This window comes from Lolium rigidum, chromosome 1 (assembly GCF_022539505.1).
Source record: "Lolium rigidum isolate FL_2022 chromosome 1, APGP_CSIRO_Lrig_0.1, whole genome shotgun sequence".
NCBI classification, from domain to species: Eukaryota; Viridiplantae; Streptophyta; class Magnoliopsida; order Poales; family Poaceae; genus Lolium; species Lolium rigidum.
Window position 1 is genome coordinate 102,931,700 of NC_061508.1, and position 8,945 is coordinate 102,940,644.

Consider the following 8,945-nt stretch of genomic DNA (forward strand, 5'->3'; position numbering starts at 1 on the left):
ATACATCACCAAAAACCAAGCATACAAATACAATTGTTATGAAGCTAATGGAAGCTAATTAAGAAATTAGCCCAAGGTACACATCTTCTAATGAGCAATTTCATTTCATCAAGAGGAAATGAGCAACCGGAAATCAACTAAACCGAACAATGTTTATTCGACATATTACATGCATAAGGCATCACCCAGAAGCCTCACACATAAATAGCCACATTATTATTAGATGCATCTTTCCCCATGATCACACAACTTTCTAAGAGTAAACCACACAAATCAATTAAGCTACGATAGCGTGCGTTGGAGAGAGAGAGAGAGAGACGTTTTCAAAACCCATTGTTCATACACGTTCCAAATGCAGCAAATGTTCAGGGAGAAGAGAGATCTAGACTAGATGAGAGCAGAGGGACAGGGTGTGCAAAGCTCTCATCAGGGTTGATGAATCGAGATCATGCGGCTGGGAGTGGGCTGCTCACTGTACAGCACCTGCAAAAGCTAGGCTCCCCCCGACTATATAAACCCCCGTGGCCGATGCCAAAGCACACAAGAAGCAGTTGCATCTCTCGCAGAGCTTAGCCACTGAGCCTTGTGTCACGTAGACAGGGAGTAGGAAAGGGGGTTTTGGCCTAGGCTGAGATCTTCTCTCTCTCTCTCCCTCCTCTTCCTACACACCCTCCTCTCTCAAGTTGATACCAGTACCGGAGTCGCCGTCGAGATGGCTGGAGGTCTGGCGATCACCCTCGCCGGCGTCGCAGGTAATTAGTGGAGAAATAATGCACAGTTTATGTTTGATTAGCACGCACACACCTTTGGCGTTTCCATGGATAAAGCTCACGCATGCTTGATGATCATATATATACATTGATCACAAGTCATCGCAGCGTCGTGTAGGTAGGTTAACGCATATGCATAGAGTAGGGGAGAAGCTCCAATTCTGGCACGGGCACATCCTTGGTTTCCTGACAATACGCAAACACTTCACACGGACACGGATTTATTGCTAGCGCAACTAACTGGCTAAATCTCCATTAATCCATTCCTAGCTTCTTACCAACAGCTCACCATGATTCACTCTTTCTATCTGTCTATCTCTTTCCCTGTCTTGAAATTCCTTTTCTTGAAGTAGCGATTGGTTGGGCGGTGAGGGATGCGTGTTCACCCCCAGCAACTTCCTAGCTTGCCATTAGTTGTACCAGCACTCAAATAAAAACTACATACTACTGTACTCTATTACCGATACAATTAAAGAATGCCACTGACAGATGCTAACGGCGTCGGTTTTCCTCTTTTCCTTTGCAGGTAACATCATCTCCTTCATGGTGTTCCTGGCACCACTGTAAGTCGCCATCTCTTATCGCAGTAATGATCTTTTCACCGAGCGACGGCGCCATTGACCTGACCTGACTGTTTCTCGATTTACTGCAGGGCGACGTTCAGGCAGGTGTTCGCGAAGAAGACGACTGGCGGGTTCAGCTCGGTGCCGTACGTGGTGGCGCTCTTCAGCTGCGTGCTGTGGATCTTCTACGCGCTCATCAAGACCAACTCCCGCCTGCTGCTCACCATCAACGCCTTCGGATGCGGCATCGAGTTCATCTACATCGCCGCCTACCTCCTCTACGCGCCGCGCCGCGCCAGGCTCAGGACGCTCGCCTACTTCTTCCTCCTCGACGTCGCCGCCTTCGGCCTCGTCGTCGCCCTCACGCTCAAGGCCGTCAGGCCGGCGCAGCGCGTCAAGTTCCTCGGCAGCGTCTGCCTCGCATTCTCCATGGCCGTCTTCGTCGCGCCACTCTCCGTCATCGTAAGTAGCGCTCTCCCTTCGATCTGCTCTTCGTTCAATTACGTCTTGGGCCACGCATGACATGGCATATATCTATGGATCGGTGGGTGCAGTTCAAGGTGATCAAGACCAAGAGCGTGGAGTTCCTGCCCGTCGGCCTCTCCGGCTGCCTCGTCCTCAGCGCCGTCGCCTGGTTCTGCTACGGCCTCTTCACCCACGACCCATTCGTCATGGTACACTCTACTTACCACCATTGCTACTACTGACAGGTGATAGCTAGCTTCGTCAATTGTATATATCACTAATTGTGTATGTATTGTATCCGCGCTTGCAGTACCCGAACGTGGGAGGCCTATTCTTCAGCTGCGCCCAGATGGGCCTCTACTTCTGGTACCGCAACCCCAGCAACGCCGCAGTGCTGCCCACCACCACCGACGCCGGAGATGGCGGCGCCGCCGTGCACCAGGTGATCGAGCTGCCCGTGCACACCGTCGCCATCCTCTCCGTGGGCCCCGTCCCGGTCGTCGGCGTGCACAAGATCGAGGTCAGGGCGATCGAGCAGCACACCAACGCTGTCAACCCCAAGGCGGCAGAGATCGACAAGCCGGAGGTCATCGAGATCGTCGCCGCCCTGTGAGACGCACGTACTCCGACGACGCCAGTGACATGTTATGACATGCAGAGATGGGGAAGAGTGATATGGGGTTTGGTTAATTTATTATCGTACTGCAGGGTGTGCTTGTGTGGCTTCATTAGTTAAGGATTATTAGTAGTATTGTGTGGTCGTTAGTTGATTGTCACGTTCAGGTGTGCTGCTGTCGCTCTTAGTAGTCTGCAGGTTTGGTGGTAATAATAAGACAGAGCTATGATCCATGTACTGACGCCATGTGTACTGCTTACGCTGATTGCAACATGGCAATATTAATTAATCAAGTCATTTAGCTTAGATGTCTCTTACTACTTGCTGTGTTACCAGCTCAAACCAAACATCATTTCTTATATTGGTGTCTTTGCAGTACTGCTTTCCAAAAGAACCAAAAGGTGCAGTGGTTGATCGAGCAAACACCAAGCTGGCACCATGCATACTACAGTCCGTACAATATTTAGTTCAGAACGCATCCATCAGGAAATCAGCTACTTGTGTTGTCCAATATAGCCTCTAGCCTCACAATCAAGAGCACGACCGGCAGAGGCGGACGGTGTCAGTAGATAGCTGGCGCCATCAGACATCATCAGGCCTGGCTCACAACACCATATTCTTGGACGAGCTTCGTCGCGAGTACCATAAGATCGACGAACACACCGACAGATGCTCGCAGAAAACGCGCCTCTACTGCTTCAAAGTCATTTACCTAGTTAGCTTAGATGTTCTCTTACTACTTGCTGCGTTATGGGGTCTTTGTTTGTAGTACTGCTTTCCAAAAGCGTCCAAAAGTGCAGTGGTTGATCGAGCAAACAATGTAATCTAGAACACCACAGCTGGCACGATGCATAGTGTTCCGTACAAGATTTGTCCATCAGGAATCAGCTACTTGTGTTGTCCAATATAGCCTCTACCTTGACGATGAAGAGAGTGTCAGCAGAGACAGACGCTGCGCCATCAGCCATCATCAGGCCTGCCTCACATCACCATATTCTTCGACGAGCTTCGTCACAAGTACCATAAGGTCGACAAACGCGCTGAAAGATGCTCGCAGAAACCGGGCTTCTACTGCTTCAAAGTGCCTGCGAGTTCACATATAGGAATGTAAGGTTTAAATGGTTAGCTACGCCTCATGGAGCAATGCAGATCAGGCAGAGTTCTTAGAAGTGTGGGTGTAGATTTACTGACACGAGAAGCTTGCCACCAGACACAGCCATCTCCCTCCTGACCTTATCTGGCTGCAACTGCAATACAAAGATATCAAATAGAGTTTTCGACAAACATGCCATGAACAAAGAAACATGAGAATTTTATGAAGGGAGAGATCTTGTTGAGAGGTCAAATGCGACTTCTTCTTTACCTCCTTGTCAACAGCTAGTGTTTTGTAGACAATGTAGGCATGTTCCTCGGATCCACAATCAACTTCATAATCACTGGCAAACAAAACGTCAAATACTGCAGTGTAAAATTCCTCCAGGAAAAATAAAACAACAGATTCAAATTTGCAGACAGGCAAGAGGTCATTTGAAACGTAATACCGCAGATTACATTTGAATCACAACAATTATAGTTTATCTGTTACATTATGTTCTGATGATACAGTACCGCTCGCATATTGTGTGTCAATTCTCGAAGGAGCAACACTGTGGAGGTAGCAGAGCACACGATCTGACAACGTAATATATATGAAGTTGATTGTCACTAGTTCAAGGATTTCTTGGCAAGGTTGTGTTGGTCGAAATAAGCACAACAGAAAATATTAGCATCATCATTCAGGTATCCATACCATTGCGTACAATTGCGTGTCCATTGTGGAGGGCTATTAGGATTGCAGTGGGTATTCAGACACAAGCTACTGTTGATCATACGTTTGGTAACTGGTCTAGTATGGTCCCTAAACAGCTTAGATCAGCGGTATTAGTGGGAGCAGATGCTGCTTATAGAGCTATTTGGCTGTCTAGGAGTGATGTGACATGTAATCGCAGTCATTAAACATCCTAATCAGATTTTATTTCGATGCTTATATTGGTTGCAGCAATGGTGGCCCCAGAAATAGGGCCCGAGGGAACTGATGCCTTTTGGGAGCAAGATTCTGGGTAGTGGCTTCTGAATCTTCACGAGTTGGAATCTTCTCAGCATTTGGCTTTCATATATGATATGTCAACTCCCAGTCCCAGCTAAAAAAACTATCACTGACTCAGGTGATTTAATTGCATAGACCACTGTGACATTTATGCTCAAAGTGCTCAACTTTCTAAAAGCACATGATGTAAAACTAGGAAAACTAGATCAGGTGTGCGTAATCTCAATTTACCGTGTTGTATTTTCTGCATATAACTACAAGCCAGCTACTATCAGGCAATGCATCAAACACCACGCGCGCAAGGTTAGTAGTAGTAAACTAGTAATATAGCAGCCAGCAGTCAGCAACAGCAAGCTACGCAATATACTGCATAAGAAGCTACGAAGCGCACAGAGCTGACTACGACTGTCTTCGCCACAGGTACGAGCCGACCAGGAGAAGTTCAACACTCACCAGGTGAAGTCCCACCCGGGGGAAGAGGTTATGCCCGCTGCATCAGCCATCGCGGCCGCGAGCTCCGTGCACCGGTCGCTAGTCATGGGTGAGTCTTGCGAGGAGCCGGAGCCCGGAGGTCTCGGTCGCCGCGCCGGCGGGGTGTCCTGTCGCGAGCGCCGAACCGAAGTGCGGCCGACGGCTCTGTTCGATTTGGTCCTGGAACCGTATGCTGTGCTCTGACTTTGGGTTGAAGACGCTGAATTGATGTTTGATCACCCGATGCCGTTGGATCGAACATTATATGGCTAGGATTGAGGCTGCCGGGAGAAATGTGGGCATTTTCCGTCAAACTAAAAGGGCATCAAATCTCAGCAGAAGTGAAAACCAGCAAGGCAATTATAGTGCAAAGCATCGAATAAACACTGTTGTAACTAAAAAAATAGGGAGTATTGTTTTGGAAAATTTCAATAAATATCTCTAGTACTTTCGAAGATTTTCTTAGTAGTACTACTTGTGAAACCAAAGCCATTAGAATATCTCCAGCCGCGTGTCCCAAAGCGGCCCCCAAGCGGCGTCGGATCGAGTCTTTGGGGATGCGTTTTATTAGTGTCGTGTTTTGGGGACGTCGCTCCTCAGCCGCGTCCCCCTAACGCGCCCCCAAATAAATAAAGTGCATGAAAATAAAGGTTTTCATTCAAACTTGATTATATTTTACAAGCTTGAATGAAAACTGCTAGATTATCTAACCCTAGCCTACTGGCCGCTCGGCTGTGCGTTCGACGGCCTCGCCCTATCGTCGCCTCCCCTCTGCCGCAGCTCCTGCGCCGCGCGCCGCCTCTCCCTACGGAGGGTGACGAGAAGACGCCGGTGCTCCATAAGCGTGTCGTCGCCTACCCTCCCCTGATGCGCCGCCTGGAGGGAGAGTTCGACGGTACGGCGAAGCTGCTCGTCTTCGCGGGCACGGGCGTCGTCCTGCAGCTTCTTCTGCGGCTCGAACGACTCGACGAGCGCTCGTTGCTGATCCACCGCCTCGTCTGGGTGCGGCCCGTCGTCGTCGGAACAGTCAAAGTTGTCGTCGTTGTCCTCCTCCTCCGCCTCATCGTCGTCCTCCTCCTCCTCCTCCATTTATGTCGCCACAGCCGCCGCCAACGCATCCGCCCGCGCCCCCCAGGCCGCCTCCGCTGCCGCCTCCCGCTACTAACGCTCCTGCGCCGCCTTTCGCAGCTGCCGCTCCTGCGCCTCCCGCCGCCGCTGCTCAATCACCTCCCGCCGCTCACGGTACAGGAGACCCCGCTCCATGTTGAGGCGCTCCCGCTCTGCACACGCCACCGCTCGCCCATCTCCTCTGCCCGGCGCCGCCGCGCCTCTTCCGCCGTGGCGGCGTCGAACACCGCTATGGTGTCCGCCAGCGCTGCCTCCTCCCACGCCTCGTTCTCCACAGCTTCCGGGTCGACGTCGAACTGCGGTGCTAGAGGTGGTGGAGGTGGTGGTGGTGGTGGAGGGAACTGGCCGGCGCCGACGCGGTTCATCGTTGCGCAGGTGGTGTGTGGTGCGACGAGGGATGTGCTTGCGGTGGAGAAAGGGGTGCCGGCGGCTGTGGTGGCTACCATTGAGCGGGGAAGCCTTTTATAGACGTTGGCGTCTCCAGAAGAGGCGGGAAGATAGCGCGGGAAGAGGCTAGAAGCGGCGGGAAGAAAGCGCAGGAAAGCGAGGTGGCGTGCGAACGCCGGCGACGCGTGGAGGCTGCGCAGTGCCGACGAGACGTTTCGCCTGCCCCTCCGTCACCATTAAGGCAAAGATGTGACGCTTCGTTCGTGTGTCGCTGACGCGTCGGTCCCGCCAGTCCCCGCCTCGCATTTCGTTGTGTCCGACGTGCCCGGAGCGTCCTCTGTGGAGCGGGGACGGGTCGGGGCGCCGGACACCGTATTGGGCCGCGCTGGACGGAAAACATCTTTGGGGCACGCGGCTGGGAACAAAATTTTGTCCAGCGCACTCCAAATACCTTTGGAGGCCGTTTTGGGGACGCGGCTGGAAATGCTCTTATGTGACCAGCTATTGGGTTATCATTCAGGACACTATCTGACTGGAATTATGGATGGTTGCTATCACATGGAGTAGAAAAGGTACACGGATCCATAATAAATGCCGGTATTTTAGTTTAATATAGTTTAAATTTGAATTAAAGCCCTGAAACTTATTATAGATTGGAAGGAGTATTGAGATGTGTCAAAGCTAAAACTAATTCAAGTATGGAAAGGCAAGAAGGTTTGTAGCCACGGAATTGGATTGTAAGCACGCGTTGTGTTTCCATAATTTAGATGCACTTAACTGAAATGTAGCTACCGAAAATGAGGGCCAAATGTGCCTTCAGTAATCAGACGGTCAAAAGAAAGGAAGCTCCAACATTGTGCTCTCGGAAATATCAAGTTGTTTATTCTGCTGGTTCTGCATAACGTAGAATGTTAGTTCCGCAAATACTCTAATATTTTATGTTTTCATGTGTTCTCACATCTTTCGTACTTTCTTTTACCTGCTCATTAATTTGTGATTTCGTGACTATCATCTATTTGATGCAATGGGATGAAGCCTGCTACCCGCATGGGTAGCTACACACCCATGCATTATACCAATATGCAAGCCATATTAACTTCTTTTAGCTCGGTTTCCTAGTAGAACGTGGAATTCTAGTGTACAAAAGTGGTTTCCGAATTTTGATTTGAACTTTTTTTTGTCAAAGTCAACTCAGTATTCATAAAGTCAACGAAAAATACGTTGGTGAGTTGACTTTGATCAAAAAATATTCATATCAAAATTCAGAAACCACTTTTGTACACTAGAATTCCACGTTCTACTAGGAAACCGAGCTAAAAGAAGTTAATATGGCTTGCATATTGGTATAATGCATGGGTGTGTAGCTACCCATGCGGGTAGCAAATGCACGATGCAATAATATAGTGCCACCAACATGTCAAAGTAGACAGGGCCGATCCCTAGGCCGGGCATACAAGATAACCGCTCTATGCCTTGATAAGAGGAGGGGACCAAGTTATAAGTTACGGGCACGTAGCTCTTTATTTTTAAAACTTTGAAAATCATATTTATAAGTTTCAAAAAAAATCTGAAAAAAAAAACAATCCAATGATGAAACCTACAAACGTGTAAAATCTTAATATGAAGTTCATTATATTTTAGGCTAAAAAAATGACAAATGTGTGGTTCTGAGTATAGTAAATAGTGCACATTTTAAAATTATAAAGCTCGTCAGATTTTTAATTTTGTGTATCCTAGAATACAAAAAATTTCACAATGAGATTTTACATATTTGTAGCATACATCATTGGCTACATCTAGAGTTTTTTCAGATTTTTTGGAACTTTAAACTATAACTCTTTTTTAATATAAAGAGCTACATGTAGCTCGGCATCCAACTGCAGTTTTTTGTTATAATAACCACTATTACTATTATTTGTTACACCTAATAGACCATTCTTGAATGTATTAAAGTAAATGAGACTCTTAACTTTGAGTAGATCAAAGATCAACACCCTGGATCGTGCACCACGCAAGGGCAAACAAATTAGATCAGCGATGGCATGTTAGTTCATACTGAAATCTATGCTAACTTGGTTTTCATGTTCAACGTTGCGTGCAAGAATATAAGCAATTGAATTATATGTCTACAAATGTAGTTGAACCCATATGTTCATTGGTGATAACTATAAGAAATGCTATTAAAATGAAATTGACACTCACGTGTTATCAACTTTTTAATGAGCCAATTGTAACTTAAAAGACACATTATATCGCGGAAATTCAATTCGGCTCCCGGGTGCGTATGCTCCCTACACCAAAAAATAATATTTCGAGTTGTCGAAAAATTTTGACAAAAAATTCTATGTGTACATCTCCATAATATATGAGCATTCGTCAAGTTTCATGAAAAAATAATATTTTTTGTGGTCTATGTAAAAAAGAAAAAATTTATCTTGTAAAAAACATTATTTTTAGCA

General features: G+C 47.6%; 2 protein-coding genes across 2 annotated transcripts; one reads left to right on the forward strand and one right to left on the reverse strand.

Annotated features, from left to right (window-relative positions):
- Positions 1 to 712: 712 nt before the first annotated feature.
- LOC124678797 (bidirectional sugar transporter SWEET11-like) lies at positions 713 to 2,411 on the forward strand. Its single transcript, XM_047214654.1, has 5 exons — positions 713 to 752; positions 1,297 to 1,333; positions 1,423 to 1,795; positions 1,888 to 2,007; positions 2,109 to 2,411. The coding sequence occupies exons 1-5, from the start codon at positions 713 to 715 to the stop codon at positions 2,409 to 2,411; spliced, it is 873 nt and encodes a 290-aa protein (XP_047070610.1).
- Positions 2,412 to 3,170: 759 nt separating this feature from the next.
- LOC124678807 lies at positions 3,171 to 5,053 on the reverse strand. Its single transcript, XM_047214662.1, has 4 exons — positions 4,954 to 5,053; positions 3,778 to 3,850; positions 3,606 to 3,661; positions 3,171 to 3,499 (listed from the first exon to the last, which is right to left on the reverse strand). Exons 1-4 carry the CDS (start codon positions 5,037 to 5,039, stop codon positions 3,385 to 3,387), a joined length of 330 nt encoding a protein of 109 aa, XP_047070618.1. The 5' UTR covers positions 5,040 to 5,053; the 3' UTR covers positions 3,171 to 3,384.
- Positions 5,054 to 8,945: the final 3,892 nt, after the last annotated feature.